The 18,637-nt window shown below is 51.4% G+C and overlaps 2 protein-coding genes across 11 annotated transcripts in view; one reads left to right on the top strand and one right to left on the bottom strand.

The window, feature by feature from the left end:
• LOC119099418 (vegetative cell wall protein gp1) overlaps window positions 1–11,544 on the bottom strand; it is a 49,095-nt gene extending 37,551 nt beyond the window's left edge. For all 10 annotated transcript variants that reach the window (XM_037222569.1, XM_037222570.1, XM_037222567.1 and 7 more), the window contains exons 1-5: window positions 11,433–11,544; window positions 8,357–8,552; window positions 7,903–8,094; window positions 7,155–7,614; window positions 6,826–6,894 (exon numbers count right to left, since the gene is read on the bottom strand). In XM_037222569.1, coding sequence (XP_037078464.1) covers window positions 6,826–6,894; window positions 7,155–7,614; window positions 7,903–8,094; window positions 8,357–8,545 — 910 coding nt within the window. In that variant the 5' untranslated portion in view covers window positions 8,546–8,552; window positions 11,433–11,544. The remainder of the gene's footprint in view (window positions 1–6,825; window positions 6,895–7,154; window positions 7,615–7,902; window positions 8,095–8,356; window positions 8,553–11,432) is intronic.
• A 688-nt stretch (window positions 11,545–12,232) lies between these two features.
• LOC119098911 (uncharacterized) lies at window positions 12,233–15,612 on the top strand. Its single transcript, XM_037221956.1, has 4 exons — window positions 12,233–12,714; window positions 13,136–13,267; window positions 15,242–15,494; window positions 15,608–15,612. The coding sequence occupies exons 1-4, from the start codon at window positions 12,511–12,513 to the stop codon at window positions 15,610–15,612; spliced, it is 594 nt and encodes a 197-aa protein (XP_037077851.1). The 5' UTR covers window positions 12,233–12,510.
• Window positions 15,613–18,637: the final 3,025 nt, after the last annotated feature.

The following is an 18,637-nucleotide window of genomic DNA, read 5'->3' as shown; positions in this document are numbered from 1 at the left end:
AGAAGAAATAGCAGGACAGGACAAGGACAGTCGCTAGCGACAGGACAATCGCTATGAAAACAATGGGAGGTTTTATATTCCCATTAGTAAGCACCACAACACCCTCAAAAACGCACCACCGCGCACGATCTGACTAGAACCTATCATCCCTCCTAGTTGGTGCAACGTTGGACATTGCCCACTGTGTGACAACGATGTGCGATCATCTGGAGGCTTACGAGCGGGACTCGCATCTGATGATTTATTGACGCCTTCCCACGGCACTGCGCGAAACGCTAAAACCTTACGGGAAAAATGTTGTTAAACCAGCATTGCTTATCCGGTTGATGGCCAGGATTTTTGCAAAATGGCAGCAGTGGCAATGCCATTTTCGCTCGGCTTTGCTCGGCAACGCTACGGATCCAAATGCCGAGTCAGCGAGACATGAAATAATTCGGTAGCAAACTGAACAAACCGAATTCAATGTTTGCGGTTCCTACTTATTGCGGCTCCTGCTGCCTACATGCCTATTCACGGAGAATGGCGATACTTGCGTTTGACCGAGGCACGTATAGAAGCAGTCCTTCACGAAGTTCGCACATACCACTTCAGATATAAACACAAACAATACTTACAGACACGAAGAGGCGGCGCCAGGAGAGCGGCCTCGGAGTGACGCGCACCAGTCAATCCCAGGCGATGCGCGAGCCGACTGCTGATCGGAGTGCCCCTGTCCCCTCCCCTCCTCCCCCCTCTTTCTCTTTCGCTCTCTGTCTCTTTGTCACGCTTTCTCGGGAAATATGTGCCGAGCTCGACACGGCTTAATACAAAATTGCCGTCAGTGGTTCGCTTACTACCACACGACTACGCTGCCAGAAAAAATCGGTGGCTTGTGGCGAAATATATACAGCGTCACCAACCCGGTGGGTAAACGGATACTTATTCCCTGGGAGCCCATTCGGCCAAGCACATAAATGCATCTGCTTAGCTGCTCGGATCCACAACATAAGAGCTTCAAAAAGACGGACGAGTTAAACAATCAGATGCTCTCCGTGACAGATGGTTGCTGGCATCCTACAAGCAGTTGTTTACAGCAGGCCTATCGGCATCGGCAGATTACATTCAGACCGTAAGTAATCACGTGTTAAGTTATCCACAGCATGTCTTAAGGTCCGCTGAAGTTGGCGTTAGTCCGTCCAAGCATGCGGCCCGCCAGGTGCACCCGCACCAGCCCACATCCCAGATTATGACGAGCAGCGAATGATCTCGACACCGCTCTCCAGCAGCTGGACACGGGTCGGTCCGGCCGGTGCCGACGGCGCGACACCCGAGGCCCGACCACCGCCGCTGCCGGCTAGAGCGGAGGCGCGCCGGCGCCGGCCGCCGGCTGCATGCTCTGAGCCACCAGGCCGAGCGGCGCGGCCTCCGGCTGCCGGCCGGGCGGCTCGGCGGGCGCCGGGACGGCCTCCTCCTCCGCCGCCGCTGTCGCCGAGTCACAGCCACGGAGGGCGCCGCTCGTCGCCGGCACCGAGCACAGCTGCGCGCCGCCGCCAGCGCCCAGGTCGGCCGGCCGCTGGCACTGCGAGACGGGCAGGATGCTGAGTCCCGATCCTGTGACGAGCGACCGCCAAACGGCATCCGGGAGGCCGCCACCTGCGCCCGCGGCCACCCCGGCCGGCTCGGCCTGCCTCTCCTCGCTTCCCGGGTGTACGCCGTGGGCGTCTCCAGTCACTGATTCCAGGCGCTGGGTGTCCTCAGTCAGAGAGGCCAGGCGGAAGATGTCCACCGAGAGTGAGTCTCGGCGCCGGATCTCTTCGGCGGCGTGGGCCGGCGTCAGCAGGCCGTCCGGCGCCGCGTCCGACTCCGCGGGCCGGCCAGCCACTTCGGTCCGCTGGGTCAGCCCGAGCGGGTCTACAGTCTGTATGTCCGAGCTCCGCGTCTCTTCCGACGCCGCGTCCGCGCCTCCTGCCGCCCGCAGCACGCTGAGCTCCGCCGCCCTGTCCTGCCGCGCCGGCTCCTCCACTCCCGCCATCTCCTGCCCGCCCGGGCCGGCCTGAATCGCGTCTCCGGCGCCGCCGGCGACCCCCGGCGGCCAGGCGGGCGACCGGGTGCCGCCGGCCAGCACGAGCGGCCGGTACGGTGGCACGGCGGCGCCGCCCAGCGCCGGTGGATCATCGACCGCCTCAGACTCCTGCAGCAGCTCCGACTTCACCTCGAAGTCCATCAGCAGCGGCGCCGGCGCGGCCTCGGCGCCGCCGGCCGGCGACAGCGTCGGCCGCGCCGGCTCCGGCATGTCGCCCAACGCCAGGAAGGCGGCGCACACCGGCTCGTGCAGCTTGCGCTGGTAGATGGACGGGCACACCTTGCCGCAGCCGGGGCACGTGGTGCGGCCCTGGTGGGCGGCGCGGTGGTGCGACCGGCTGCCCCAGGCCACCGAGCACTGGCACAGCGAGCACCAGAAGCGGCGCGACGTGCGCAGCACGCCCGCCGGCGACATCTCCCGCTCTGTGATCCTGCTGCCGCCGGCCACGGCCTCCACCACCGTCTTGGCGCAGCCCTGCGGCAGCGCCACGCTCGGGCTGGCCAGACTCGGGTATGACGGGTACGGGTCGAGACGCGCCGGCGCCGGGCTAGTCCAGGTGGCGAACGAGGGCAGTGGCTCTCCGCGCGGCCGGACGAGGGAGCGCGGCTCCGCGCGAGGCCCCGGCGGCGGCAGCCGGTCGCCGCCGGTCAGCAGCGAGCGCAGCACGCCCGCCGGAGGGACGGGAGGCGGCGGCTGCTGAGCGCCGCCGCCTCCCGGCGGCACCAGCGGGGCTCGCTGCGGGACTCGCAGCGGCGCCCGCAGCGCGGCGCCCAGCCGGGCCGCCAACAGGGCCGGCAGCGGCTGGCGCTCGGGCCGCGCCGGCGGCGTCACCTGCCGCACCAGCAGGCCTTGCGCACGCAGCCGCGCTAGCTGCTGGGAGAGTGCGGCGGCCGGCGGCGCGCCGTAGAGTTGGGTGGGCGCGAGTGCGCGCGGCCGCGGCGCGCCCGGGTCGCTCCTCGCCGGCGCCGGCCGCCCACCTGGGAACGACGGCCGTCCGTCAGCACCCGCCGGCAGCGGGAGCGACCATCGGTGACCGGCGGCGGGTGGGACAGAGTCGGCCCGGGGAGCAGCCCAGAGGAGACGGCGACCGACCGTGTCCGGCTCGACCAGCCGAACCTTTAGCGGGCGGTGACAACGCACGCCATGCCGTGTTTCCCGCGACGACAGCGTTGTGAAGCCGTCGCCCCTTCCAGCGTCCCCACTGGGCATATTTCAGTTTCCTTACTGATGTCGTCGGGAGACAGCGCGAGACGATTTGTATAGAAAGTAGTTGTAAATAATTCCCAGATTTATAGACGTTTTGAGTTGTCAATTGACGATGTCCGCTAGTCGTGCTTCAGTATAACGTGGTTCCGTATCAGTCATTTAGGGCCACAGAATTGTGAATTGCTACGAATGCCAATGATGATTATGATACGTTATAAATTGCACATGTCACTACAGATTGACTCATATCGTTTCCACAAATTCACATCATAATGCCGCGAGAAGTATTTAAACGAAAATTTACTACCTCACTGTGCCGTCGTGAGGTAGTAAATTAAATTTACTACGTCACTGTGCAGGGCCGTCTACCGCTCAGTCTGGTTGTGCTTACGACGCACCATGGAATAATAATGGTCTGATGAGAAGGGACGACCTCCGAACATCGCAACAAAATTCCTCGTCTAAAACATCTGCGTCCATTCTGGCAACTTAGAGTGCCACCACAATTCCCACGCATCAGAGGTCGGCGTTTGACAGCATTAGCGAAATAGCGCTACTACTTTCAGTGTGCTGCCTGTGACGCATATATTACTGCTCAGTTCGCGTATGCCCCAGCCTACAGGACGAAATGACTAACCAAAACTGGAGTCAATCTTGGCGTTCCCAAACGTTGCCATCTCGCTGTTTCTAACAAGCATGCAGCGACGTCCACGTGGAGTCGAATCAATCGCCGATCATTCTGGTGGTGTTTTTTGATACTCGGCACAGGACAAAATAGAGGGTTAGCTCTCTGTCCACCTGCAATTGTGTTCTCTGGCACGTAATGTTCGTTTCTGTTCTGTTTTTCTTTGTTTTACTTTGTTTTGTTCCGCAAGAGTTTTGCGGACGAATGGCATGCCTGCCTACTGGCCGAGCGCTAGGGCGTAGGCGGGCCTGTATCTGACAGACCATGCGCCGGCGTGGAACGCGCCTCCGCTGGAGAGCCGCGGCGCGGCGCGGCGCCGCCGCACTGCGCTGGGCGGGCGGCCGGCGGCTGCAGTGACGCCCCGCCGGCGGCCGGCGCGGGGGCCACCTGCCGCCCGCCGCCGCCGCCGCCCGGCTCCGGCGGCACACACACAGACAGACACACAGACAGACAGGCGCGGGGCCGGGACGTCCTTACGGCACGGCGGCCGGCGGCGGCGGGGCCCGCAGCGGGGCGGAGTTCAGCGGAGTTCGGGCCGCGGGAACGTGCGGCATCGATTCCGCAGTCGACTGGTGTCATCTTATGCGCCGCCTGCTCAGCGTCCGCGTCACCGCGTCAAGACCGCCGCGTTTTGAAAGCTGGCGTCGGCAATGCATTAGTAATGGTCGCCTCCTCGTGCGACTCACGAGTTCGGAGTATGAACGACACCAATCGACCCAGCAAACAATGCCGGCGTTCACTTCCCCAGAAAGCCACCGCGGAAGGGCCACTCCCTGAACTCCGTGGCTCCCGAACGGACGAGCCGAACGGTGACCGGACTACAGCCACTCAGCGAGCGGCAGGGACAATCAACCACCCTCGTGGCAGTCGTGCAAAGCTAACGGTTCCGCCGTCCGTGCTGTAAGGACGCCCCAACACGCGGGACACACGCCAGCGCCGAACAGATGGCGCGTCGCGTCGGACAGGCACAGCCTCCGACCAAGCACCGTCGCTCGCGGTCAAATGGCTGCCGGGACGAGACGGACTGAATTCATTGCGAAAGCGTGAGCAACTACTCGACGTTTTTACCGGGCAATTCACTGGCGAGACGGACCTGACCCTCTCAGGCAGAGCGCACGTAAAGATAATTTTGAAAAAAAAAATCAGGATGAATAAGCCCATTCTCGTCGAAAGAGAGGACAACAAGCCAGGTAATATCTACCAGATGAATGCAAGATCCCGCCACTTTTGCCGGGTCTGGAAATTCGGAGACGGGCAGCCCGGCTGGTTACCAAGAACCCACAATTTAACAAGATGCAACGAGGACTGCCATCTAAAATGACCGCATAATGGCGAACGCGAAGCGTCCGCACAGACTCCCACACTCGACATCGCAGGGAGCCGGTACTTCGAGCTGGACCCGTGGTCTGGGTTCGGAGCACGCAGCCCCGGTCATTCCGCCACGTTTGTGACGTCACAGCCCGCCACATTCAGCTGACTGCGATCTCTGAAAGGCCGCCGACGGCTGCCCAATGAGCGCCAGCTGACGCGTGACGTCACGCCACGCGATCAATAGCGGCGGGACGCCCGCCCGCCAGACGACCGCCCGCGGGGGGATGGGGAGAGAGGAGAGGCGAGGCATGGCTCCATTTGACCGCGAGAAACAAAAGCGGCCGGCCTTGTTCCCAGAGATCTCGATGCTCAGCTACGCGGCCAGGTGCACCCCGACAACCTGCCCTTTCCTGCATCGCAATGCTTAAGTCAACCTGAAGCTAAAGTGGATGAGCTGTCTAGAAAGTCTCCACGCCGGATTGTGAAAGTCGACAATCATAACTGCCTCCCGCCCCCACAACGCATGAAGCTACATTACCCCAACCGTGGCGGATGGTTGACCCACAATGCCTAGCAAATCACAGCACTGCACAGCACTTCCAACTACGGCCACAGCTACATCGAAATACTTTTTATGCTGAGACTACCGAATGTAAACCTAACGTTCACCAGGCCAACAGCCAAACCGAAAAGGTGGATTATTTCAAGGCGTGTTTAGACCGCAATAACACCAGCGGCAGTTCAACAGAATTGAACATCAACTGAATGACCGGACCCAAAAGCTCCGCGAGTTCACAAAATGCGCGGCGTGCAAACGAGAATATTCGGGAGGCATAGAATGTTTTTCTGACTATCTCAGTTTAAAAGCGCAAAGATAAAAGTAAAGACTCTAACCCCAAACCCATCGCGTAAACCAACAGCGCGCCATTCTTCAGTGTGACTGATCCAGGTCGTCAGCTGCATAAGCGGCTTCTAGGCGAATCGATGCATATTTTGCTATCGATAGCGACCAGAAGTTGCGTCTGGCACTTTGAACCTAAACCATCTGCCATAGCTGGCATCGCGACGGACTTTCGGAGCGTCTGTGAGGAGACCGAATCCATTCCATCCATGACCTGAATCTCTCAACATGGCCAGCGGTTCTGTTCGTGTCCGTTGTCGTCTCGTACTCCATATTTCGTTCACCCCAAAAATTTCGAGGAACGTCGTTAGCGAATGCGCGCTCACCTCACTGATGTCCAACGGTTATTTATCGCCATCCCCAACATTGATGTTTCATCAATCCGTGGCACAGAATTCAATCACCTGGCAAACTAACTTCGCCATGAAAATTCATGACCGTGCAAAAACCGTATCGATTTTATGCACCTGAGGGCCAGGATGACAGATGTACCGCCGTGTCAACCCAATATTCCTACTCGGCGCCAATGGCAACGCGCGTTCAACCTCGACCGCTAACAATAAATTAACCCCCGCAACACCACTAGACTTACAACTGTAGCTGAGCATCGGGACCTGGGAAGAAGTTCGGCCAGTGGAGAAATACATGAAATTGACCTACCTGGTGTTGCACTATCTGAGTGTTCTTGTGAGGGGAAGCTCGAAGGACCGGCGACAGCTGCCAAAAGGTCTGGAACAGACAGACACGACAGGTTTGCAACACGGTTCTCATTTAACAGCTGCATTTTTTCCCTAGCCTCACAGACCACTTTCACCAAAGCTTCAAACATCACCGGCACGCGCACACGGTGCACGGCACTCACACGTAGCTAGACCCAACACGCGCAGTCGAGGGGAAGAACGGCGCACGACTCACGCGCCACCACGGCCGCTCCGGGGGCGGCGCGCGGCTCCAGAGGCCGCGACCGAGCCGCCACCGCGCCCACTGACCTTCGTCCTGGAACTCGTGCGGCGGCGGGTGGGCGGGCGTGCCGCCCAGGAAGCCCATGTGCACATTGTCTGCGTCCGTGAGCAGCGGCATCACGCCGCTGCTCGAGCTGTTCTCGCCGCCGTACCCGTCACCATCAACGTCCTCCAGCACCAGCGGCTCCTCCTTGACGCACATGGGCTCGGAGCCGGGCCGCGGCGGCGCCGGCGGCGTGTCGAGCGGCGCTGCCGCCGGCGGCGGCGCCGACGGCTGTTGCTCCACGCTGCGTGCTCGCTTCGGTGAGAGCAGGCCGTCGGTGGACGGCGGTGGTGAGTGGGAGCGCTTGGGCGGTGGCGGTGGCAGCGGCGGCGGTGGTGGTGGCGGCAGCGCCGGCGCCGGCCGCTGCCGCACTGGTTCGGGTGATAACCGCGGAGGCGGCGGCGGCGGGGCGGACGGTGCAGACGACTTCGGCTTTCTTGGTGGCTGGCAAAGATGAGCAATGTGTGAGCGCACAGTGAGTGCCCGGCATAAACATCAACAGTGAGCTCCACACCAGGGTGCTGAAGTGCATGATGGCAATAGGAATTATTTAGATATGCTTCACAAACAAATTCCAAGCACAATGATAGTTTCTGGCAAGCACTGTGTGTGCACCTGGTCACAACGCACCTGCGCAAGGCTTATCAACTGAAACAGGCACTATTCTGGCGTCTCTGTCCACCCGGCATCATCTTACTCCATGTCCATGAGGCAATGCTTGTGGGTTCTCACCTCTGGTTGCGCTGGCGGTTCGTCATCACCTGTGAGACCTCGCACCTGGAGCGTCTCTGCAGTCTTCAGGAAGGAGCCCAACTCACTCTGGGCAACATTCACCTTGCCCCGGTACATAAATTCCACTATGTTGGCCAGGTCTTTGAAGGAAATATCCCGCATGAAGAACACTGGATGTGTTCCCAGATTACCCTGAGGGCCAGGAGACAAAGTCAGTTGAGTTCTGTTGAAGAATATCTTATTAGGATTGGTCCATTTTTGGATGCACACAGCTTTTTACAACACAGGATATTCCATAATGTTATCATCTATGATATGACAAAATGGCATAGGGTATTCCATGTTATCACTATGATATGACAAAATAATGCACATACCAATTCATTTAAAAATGTCTTGTAATCTGATCCGTTTAACTCACAGCACATAATGCAGCAGCATACAAAGTTCTCACCTTGAGAACATCCCTGAAGTATGGACTGCAAGCAGACAGCATCATTCTGTGCACTTTTATCTGCTGGCCCTGAGCACACAATGTCACATCGACCAGCTCTCCATCACGCCTAAGGTCATTAAAGAGGCTGGTCACACTTGTCTGGTAGCTGTTCCACTGAAGACAAAAGTTTTGCCCCTCATCCATCATGAGCAACCTGGAAACAAACAAAAACTATCAATACACACAAAAAGGCAGCTTTCTTGCAATTGTGGATGACAGTAAGCCCAAGACATTTTCTTCACCACAAATATACACCTACAAGAAAGTAAAAAATTGTTCTGTGTGAGCAACGTGAGATGAAGGCAGGCTGTTCCTGAAACTTCGACGGCATCGCGTGCCACACTCAAACCACAACTAAACGAGGGGTACTGCTCGCGGGTTGTAGCCGAATCACAGCCCATATCACACAATCTTTCCTGTCAATGCACTCAGTGCCCAGGTCCGTTGCTGCTCACCAGCACACGTTTAACCCACCTACCGTCCAACAATGACACCGACGCGCTCATACACCGGGCCCGAGCCCGCACCCAAAACAACAACGTCTATTGACGGACCAGGGGGAAGCGCAGAGAATATCTCGCACACGGTACGGTTTAACGTTTCTGGATTACACGTAGAAAGCATTATAACGCAAGAAAACTTGATATGAAAGTACATGTCATACTTACATGTACCTCTAAAAATAAGGTGAATTACTCATATACTGATAAATAAAGTATTTTCTATTCTTTTCATATAGCATTTTCATCAAAGCTGCACCTAAAACTATCAAAAATGGGCATCATACAGAACGTAAAATGGTGACGTCAAACACCATCCCAAACACTCGCTTGGGCACGCGGAAAACCACGGCTCTGCGAATCTCCGGCTCTTGGGGAGGATTTAGCATTGGAGAGAAGGCATATTCTCCACCAAGAAATCCAAGCTCAAAATGTCATGAAAATGCATCAAACGGTCATAAAACAACAGTATGAAACTTTTTATCGATCTACAGAGCATTGCCACAGAATCATGATCTGGGTATAAAGCTAAAGCAGGGTTTCTTGTTCTCTGTTGGGCATAACTTTAACTGGTGTGTTTATATGATTATTTACATTTTTTTAGATTTACCTTTTATTTTGGCTGGGTTTTACCAACCAATATTTTTTCCAAGAAATAAGGTCCTAGAAAGCAATACCAAAACCGATAAACAACCTCCTGTTGCTCTGTCATTGAAGCCTGCTGTTGCTTGCATCCCAGTTATGTATCCAATGGACCTTGTTTTGGAGGAGATGCACAAGATAGTGTAAATGGTTGGTATTGTAGATAAAGGCCATATATAAATTTAGCTCAGTGTCATACACTTAGAGAGGTACTGTCTCAGACTCTCAACATCAGTGAGTAGATGTAGTGATACTCACTTTAGGCAGCTGGATTGTTCTGTGAGGAGGAAATAATTCCTCCACCCCTGTTGCGTTGGCCTCCGAGCCCCCATCACACAGCAGCCTGACATCCCAGATAGTGTAGTTTTGTACATAACTTTGTGGATGGGGTGAGCAGAGAAATCCTTTATCCCAAACAAATGGTGCAAACCATGTTCTCCCTACTTTTGACCAAGTTTTTTTCTCAAAGTGGGGGCTAGCATCCTATCCAACTAAATAGGGAACTACACACTCGTTCCTAAATTAAGTACATCTAAGTCAGAAACAGCCTAGGTAGGTATCACAATGCCCCAGAATCTTTCCTCCAGGTGAGAAAGCTTGTGCATTGGCTATAATGTAGCTGCGCTAACTATTACACCCCAGATGCTCCTATTTATATTGCGGCTTGCATATTTCAACAATAAATGTAGCACTATGTGCCCTGGAGAATGGCGCAATTGGTGCATAACATTGCAAGCATCTGCTTCTATCAGCATTTGTTGGGCCTGACACCTTCACAATAGAATTATCAATATCAGCAACTTTCCATAAACTCCAAAAAACTACAGTAGGTGCAAGCATAGACTTAGGGAAGGAAGCACTAACTTAGGAAGCTAAAAAATTTAAGAATTGCAAGCAGCCAATTTGTAATAGTCTTTGGCAATCACTGACACCAGCTAGAGCATGGTGTTTACTGTCATCTGCTGCCATAGACAGTTCTTTAGTGCCAGCTGTGGATGCAATACAAATTCTCTTGGGTTACTCTGTTCTCACTACAAGCCATAATCTTAATATTTTTGTTCTCTTCCCAAAGAGCCAAAACCAAATTTTGGATACTGTGTGAGCATGGCATGTGATGCTGCAGAAGTTTCAGGAACAGCTTGCATTCATCTGACATTGCTCAAACAGAACAATTTTTCATTCTTTGCATAGTATATTTGTGGAGAACAAATGTCTTGGGGCTAAAAAAACAGAAGCACCAAGTTTCAGACAATGTGGTTGTTGTTGATATTTATTGGAGTTTAGGGGCGCGCCAACTGCAGTGGTCATTTGGCGCCCATAACGTGAGTTTCAGACAATGATTGCCAATGTCAACAACTGTCTATTAGCTTCATAGTCTCAAAAAATAAAGCAGGTGTGAGCATAGACTTAAGAAGGAAGCATTTACTTAGGAAGCAAGAAAATTTCAGACTTAAAAGCAGCCAATCTCTAATGATTTTTGGCAATCACTTGATCAGTGATGATGATCTAGCAGCACGGTGTTTACTGTCATCTGCTACCAAACAATGTCCTTCAGTGCCACCTATGAATAGAGTGCAAATTCACCTGGGCTATTTTGTTCTCACTACCAGCCATGATTTTACAACTTCTGTTCCCTCCCCAAGAGCCAAAACCAAATTTCAGACACTGATACAAATCCAGCACCTAAGCCTCGGACGACGTAACGCGACGGTTCCGGCATAGCACAACGCGAATGCATGGCGTCTTGTCAATTAAGAAACTCATTTTTTCAGTTCAATAACACAATCACTGAAAATGTGGAACGGTTCCAAATACGTGCCAAACTGGAGCCATTATCCAACACGACGAAAAACAGCACGATAAAACACCATTACTTAAACGAATACACCTACCTGGCGTTAAATTCCTGTACGTCATGCGCCCAGTTGCCCCTGCTACGCTTGCAGCTACCGCCCGGAACAAAAAGGATGGCTAGTTATCAAATATAGCGCAAAATACGCAGAGTTCCCCTACGACCACACCAACCGCAACGCGCCGACGGCAACGACGCCGGACGCCGGTTGGAGACACAAAATGGCGCGACTCTCATGCCCTCAGGAGAATTGATACGGTGACCAATCGGTACGAGGGACGGTCTGGCAAAATGTTTAAAACCAAGTTTTTGTTATTGAAATAACTTTTTAGCTCTGAGAAATAACTTGATTATCATACTTATAAGCAATTTATCAATAACCACAACCACATCAGGGGAAGCATGTTCGATACCGTTCAGCAGAAGCTGTTATGCTTTTGGTGACGTAGAAAGCCCGTTTTTGAGTGGTGGTATCATAATTTTGTACCAAGTTCAGTTTCCTTTACCTTATCTTGGCAGTATAGCAGCTATCAGTAGGTTGCTTAAAGCAAGGTCATCGTGCTTAGCAATTCAAACATACAAGAATCTAAAGACCTATGAAGTGCAGCCATGTCCAGTATGCATAGCAATAAATGGCAAATGCGTTAATGCTACTGAATTTGTCATCGTTCTTGGAGACTTCTTTTCTTGTACAAAGCTGACGGTAAAATAAGTGAAATTAGCGTGTATCCTATCATGAAAGGTCAGTGCCACCAACATCAGCTGGCTGGCCTTGACTTGCTCCCTTGGGCCTTGAAATGTAAACAAACCAAGTTAATAATCTAGCCAGAGCTTCCCCACTGTTCGCACGGTTGCGGGGCCGCAGGGTTGTTTATTCGCCAGGCAGAAGAATAAGTACATCTGGCGCCCATTTGCAACTTCCTCAGAATTCAAAGAAGCTGTGTGGAGTACGCCCCTACCAGTTATAACGGGGGCAGGGCAACAGATCGTTATGCTCGGATTGGCATTAAATATGCCTGGTACCTAGGCAGCATTGCTTTTGAAAACAGCCCTACCCAATGTGGTTGAGTACAAGACTGTAAAATAATTAATTCCCATGTTCATGATAAGCCACAGATATGGCTGCTGCTGAGGCCTGGACATTCACATCCAATCTGCAAAATGATCACGTCTCACTTTTGCTTTTTAACTCAGAAGATGAGACGTACCTGTTTAGAGATGTGCAAGAGAGGGAGAGCATGCATGGGACATTCTTGCCTGGAGGGCCTACTACTGTGGCACTGAATACATGGAGTAAAGTGGTTCAAAACAAGCTCAATGAGGTTTGTAATTGTATGCATGTAGACCCTCACTTAGAAGCTGTGCTGTTGTCCTGAAGTAATATTGGGTTAAAGGCAGACAGGCGCATGTAGTCAATAGTAGCTGGGTGGTATTTTTGGTCATTTTAGGTGTTTTGAGCTCAAAGCTTGGAAAGGCAAGCATAAACTTCATGATATTTACATACAACCCTAAGCATAAATTTGAGTATTTTGCCTATGTTGATCATATCTATAATTATGAAGATAAACATTATTATAAGTATTGCATAATATATTGATGTATGCCTGCAACATATTGTGATATTTATGTTTAATGAAAATCTGCTCAAGTACCAATTATGATGTTTTCTAGACATTGGACTATATGTGTATGTGCCATGACTATGCCTCATACAAGAGGGCTGAAGTTCTGTTTTATTTCCAGCTCATTGGTTCTTGTGATATTAGCCCTCAACTGCTCAAGATCCAGAGATTTTTCATCCCGTGCTTGGCCCGAGCAATCAGCCATGTTGTCTTCTACATCAAAGTTAATAACAAGATCAAAAACAAGACTAAGGTATTTTTTAGATTCATTATGGTTTCAAGAGCTATGCTATAATGTATGCTTGTTTTGCTCTCCATGGATGTTTTTCCTTCCATCATTTTTTGCCACCTACATGTCAAAATATAGCACATTATATTAGCATCATGCATGGTTTGTTTGCCAATATTCATTGTCTTTGAGCCATGTTCTTTGCACCTTTCCCTGCCTACTCTGTGAAACAGAAATTGACTAGTAGGGTTTGTTTTGTAACATATTAATGATAGGATCTGGAATGAATAGCATGCATTGTCTGTAGTCACTATGATCACATAAGCAAATTTTTAAGTGAATGTGGCCAAAGGAGTCAGGCTGGGGGGAGGTAGCTATGCTGCATCATTGCTTGCCACAGTAAATGTTATAACATAATTTATTCATTGAGCTGCAATCTGGGGAGCTGGGCTGGTGACAGCAGGTTATGATTCAGTACCAATTCCATCCTTCCAAATTGTTTTGTGCCTTGCTCTACATATTTCCTACAGCCAGCATAAACATACACAAATAGGCTCACAGCATCAAATACACAAGACTCTGCCACTTGAATATCCAGCCCGCTTTGTGTCAGAGCCATGTTGTCTGTCTGACCATATGCATTGCATACAGGTAGTACACATACAGGTAGTTTTTTTTTAACTGAGTAGCAGTTGAGGTGATGAAGCCAGGTATTTGGCTCTGAAGCCAAATCTGAGACATAGACAGTGGTATGGGATCAAAGTTAAGCCAGAGGCTGGTTGCTTTAAGTTGCAGAGTGAAAGCAAAATCAAAGCAAATGCCTGCATTTTTTCAAGAATGCAAAGCATTTTTGATGCTTTTTAAATGTAGAGCCAAATTCCAAGGCAGTGACTTCAGGCATTGTGCACACTAAGATGGAGCATAAATCAGCAGCATGGAACTTCAGAAACAAGAAGTCAACAGAGCCCATCACCTTGAAATAATGAGATGGAACCCCACCCAAGTCGAGCACCAGTAGTGTAGTGGTTAACTACGTGCCTGGGAAACCAGAGGTACCGGCTTTGATTCCCTGCGGTGCCCGCCCTTCCTGCCAGGGTGAGAGGCAGGTGACGCCATATGGCCTCAGTAGCTGAGTGCGTCGTAAAGCCCCAATGACACACACACACACTGACACAACCCCACCCAAGTCAGATCTGGTGTACAATGTGGCATTGTGAAACTGAAGTCATTTTTGGGTCTGTCTAGCACTAAAAACTGGTTTTCAGACTATTATTTTTTTGCCTTTTGATGTTAATATATTCATAGCATTTCAGATAGTTGTGTACTGACTGATAGCGGGTGTTCATTGGTCATGAGGATGACCAGGGGATTTTTAGTTTTCAGCCATGCAAGTGCTGCAGCCACAAAAAGTTTGCCATTTCGTGTTGATACAACCAGCAAGATTTTGTGGCTAAGAGTTGCAACTGAAGGGAAAAAATCCCCGACAAACCCGAGGTCTTTATTTGAAAATTGTTTGAAGCTCAAGCCAAAGCCAACTGTGAAAAATAGTTCCAAGCCCAAGCTTACTGAAGCCATTAGGGGAAAACCTGGGTTTTGAGAAGCAGAAATTGGCTCTGTCCCCATGCCTGCTCTTGAGACGTTGTTGCTGCAGGACTCTTCCTGAACCTTACATTTGTGGATGCCTAAAAAGCCCCACATTCTGGGATGCCAGGAACCATTATGTTCTACCCTTGTATCTAGATGTTTGTCCTGAAGCTCATTGAATTTAGCAGGACGTAGCTTATGCAGCAGTTCACCAAAGGCACGAGGAACGCATTACATGTAGAGTTCCCCAGCTGCTGGTGATTATGCAACAGCGCGGCAGAGGCATGTGAAATAGGCAAGGCAAGGCAAGGCACTGTGTGTCAGTCACCAGACCATTTGTATCTCAACACTGTACAGAGCCATGCCGGCTGACGTGCGCTTGCGACCGCTGACATCCGCCGCCGCCTGCGCCAGGTCAAGCCGCTGCTGCGCTGGATGACGCCGGCTCAGGTGCGCGCGTGCGTGGCCGAGGCACGACTGATGGCCAGCCCCGAGGTGCTCGAGTACCTGCAGCTGGCCGAGGCCCGCGAGCAGCCCACCAGCTCAGGTGCGCACCAGGTCACGCTGGACGAGAAGGGCGGCGGCTACATCTACGTGCTGGCCGAGGAGCGCGCTGTCAAGCTGCCGCACGAACACCTGCTGGAGGCGGCCAAGTTCTTCAAGCAAGGTGAGTGGAAGAGGAGCTTTGAGCTCAGAAAGGCTTCCCATGCGCTCTGCGTCGTGCCTGTTCGATTAATAAGGTAGCTTTGTCTGTGACTGCCACACCGTGTGGTCCGGCAGATTGAGTACTCGCCACAGGCCGGCATCACCTTGCTCGGGCATGCATTTGTCAATGGTTTAGTGTTCTGATAGCTGGCGATTGGCAGTCATCTCAGTTTGTATTTCCCGTGTGTGCTGATTTCAGTTTTGTGGGTGATGTCGGAATCGCGGATATGTTGGTTGTGAAGTATCGAGCACTTCTCAGCTACGTGGCCTTCCCACAAGACTGGGGCTGATTTATGATATACTAGTTGTACATCCATTGTAAAATGCATGTGTTTGGTCATACTTAACAAATTATTTGACTTGATTTTCCTTGAAACGAGCAGAAAATCGTCATTCTGAAGGTTAGTTTTCAGTCGCAACAAACCTGGAGCCCTTGAAATGATGGCATCGTTCTGTTTTGTTCAGGGTGGAACCACGGGGAAATAACCGACGCGTTAGTGGAGGTATATCAGCCCCCTCTTGCTCCCTTTGCGCTCGTGTTCAATCCTACACTTTGCGGCACAAGGAGAATAGCTCCAAACAAAATAAAAGAACGTCAGTTGAATATGAAAAGTACACCGCAGCGTGTTTATGATTCAATTAAAGCGGACTTTGCGGTAGGTCCCATTCCTTTAACACGCGCCCGGGTGGCCGGCCAGATACCCTTCGCTCGGGTGGAGGGGTCAATTTGACCCCCCCCCCTCGAGATCTCGGAAACTAAGGTATCTAGAGACACCAAATTTACAGGGCGTCTTGACCTGTACGTGAACTCACTTAGCTTCAAGTTTGAGTTTCCTAGGTCATGATCCTCAGGTCAAATAAGGTGAAACAAGGTCAAATTCCAGGTTGGTCACCAAAGTGCCCCAGAATTTAGTCAAGTGTTTGTAAGCAAAAGGCCGCCAGCCCATTTGAGGCTAGTGACCTTGTTTGACTTTTTGAAGGTCATGGTGACCAAAATCATGCAAGGCCGCTTTGAGTTTTGCATTTGAATAAGCGACAAAGACTGCGCCAGGCAGTATGTTCCTAAAACAAAATGTCTACCTGGGTCATCTTAGGTCAGTAACCTGTTCTGACCTCTAAAAGTCAATGAAAGATGTAAAATGCCGTTCCCATTGTCAGTAAATTTGAAATGAGCACCAGAAACTATCCCATACAGCAGGCCCTAGAGTAATAAATCAGGTTGGTTGTGACCTTGGTCTGACCTTCATACATGACCTTAGGTCAACGTGATCTACTCATTCAATATTTGTGGTGCCTAAGAAAGCATCTCAGAGATATATGGCTTCGTCAAACACTCCGTTGTTGTATCAGATTGAACGGTTCCGTAGAAATTGCCTTCGCCGAAGCCATGACCAGAATTTGACCTGCCATAGGTCAGCGACCTTACAAGGTGTACCCTATTTTTTATTTAAATCGATCCGCTATTCAATTGTCTACAGCTATGACGCCGCGCCGTTCGGAAACCATTTTGGAAGAACCTTCGGGGGTCAATTTGACCCCCCCCCCACACGAGCGCGTGTTAACATGAGCTTGGGGAAATGGGTGGGGGAGGTCAATCTGACCCTCAACGTTTTTTTTCTGAACAACTTGCGAACGGTGCGGCATAGCCGCGCCGTACTTGGTACGGCTGTTGGCAATTTAGTAGCCGACCTTTCGCTTTACAAATGTGATATTCCTCGTAAGATCATTGACCTAAAGGTCAAAGCCAGGTCGTGGTTGTCATTGAAAGCACCTCCTTGGAAATTGTTTTTATGAGAAAAGGGCGTGTTAGGCGAATTCATACGTCTTTGAGGAGGTTTTTTTAGACAATAGGAGAGTTGAATTTAGGATTACGGTTAATTCCATTGACTGAGTCAGGTATGAAGGTCAGATCGAGGTAAAAGCCAAACCGCTTTATCGCTGGAAAACGTGAAATGAGGAAGTTTTTGACGCCAATTCCCTTTTCAGGAGCATGCTGCCTAGGGTAGTTCTTTATGCTGATTTCGAGGTTTAAATGTTAAAACAATCGCAAATATATCGAGATTGAATGTGGTTGTATGAAGACTGGGAACACTTTAAATATCGATCTTAAGTTCGGTTTGTTTTACCTTTGTGACCCCAAAGGTGACGAGCTAGGAGCTTAGAAATTTTACACAAGCAAACGTAGATTGATTGAAACTTACATTGATTACATGGCGAACTTACTTACAAACACCACATACCTTGAGACTTTGTGTCTGGCTCTCATTTTAAATCCGTGGAGCCAAATTGACCCCACACTCACCCCTCCCCCCCTCCCCCGATTGTGCTCAAACCTTCATCCGGGCCCGTGTGAGGTTAACCTGCTTAGTTGATAGCCATGCTCGATAACGTTACATTTTGGTCTCCTCGCGACTTGATGTCAGCATGCATGTTTCCAGTTGCCAAGTCTACGACGCTGCCAAGCGACAGCTACCGCTCGTAGGTCTGTTTGACCTGTGAACCAGCTGTCTGTGGATGTATGTCTTGCTGCAATCTGAGGCATCTCGGCCTCGGTCTGGTCTGGGCCTTTTCAGGCAGGGTCTGCTATACGAGGAGTTTGTGCGGCGCTGCTTCCCCCTGCCTGTTCATGAACTTCTCGCGATTCTCTGATCTTGTGGCAAACCATATTGGGCTGGGAACATGCGACGCATCAGGACCTGTTCAGGTACTGCATGCGTTTGTTTGAAAGCTGCCGTCCCGGTACCACTGTCCTTGAGCTGTTTGTCTTTGCTACGCTGGCGTCGCACTTTGGGTTATCTGTCATTTTTTTTTGTACTCCCACTAGACCTCTGTTTAACTGGTATGGTTCTTCCTGAATGCTATCGCCCTGCGTTCGTCATAGCATGCTCATATCATCGTTCCTTGGCGGTATGGAACATAAGTTGAATTGAATTAGCAGCCATTTTCGCTTTGCTCTGACTTTGAACTTGGATGCATGTCGGAGAAGAAACAAATTTCCGAAGGGCTTTGTTGTATTCGTACGCCTGTGCATGCAGTGATGAGACGATGTGGGTCGAGATTCTAGATGGTCGTAGACGGTCCATGAAAGTTGACTGGAACCATGTA

This window comes from Pollicipes pollicipes, unplaced genomic scaffold (genome assembly GCF_011947565.3).
Source record: "Pollicipes pollicipes isolate AB1234 unplaced genomic scaffold, Ppol_2.1 Scaffold_4740;HRSCAF=5597_pilon_pilon_pilon, whole genome shotgun sequence".
Taxonomy (NCBI): domain Eukaryota; kingdom Metazoa; phylum Arthropoda; class Thecostraca; order Pollicipedomorpha; family Pollicipedidae; genus Pollicipes; species Pollicipes pollicipes.
This window is presented reverse-complemented; position numbering and strand designations above follow the sequence as displayed.

Bases quoted from the DNA above. Each gene is read 5' to 3' on its own strand.
- LOC119098911 (XM_037221956.1), top strand. From the start codon at position 12,511: ATGGCTGCTGCTGAGGCCTGGACATTCACATCCAATCTGCAAAATGAT. The intron at 12,715-13,135 runs GTTTGTAATTGT...TTTTATTTCCAG, and splicing joins TTCAAAACAAGCTCAATGAG to CTCATTGGTTCTTGTGATAT. The intron at 13,268-15,241 runs GTATTTTTTAGA...CGCCTGCGCCAG, and splicing joins AGATCAAAAACAAGACTAAG to GTCAAGCCGCTGCTGCGCTG.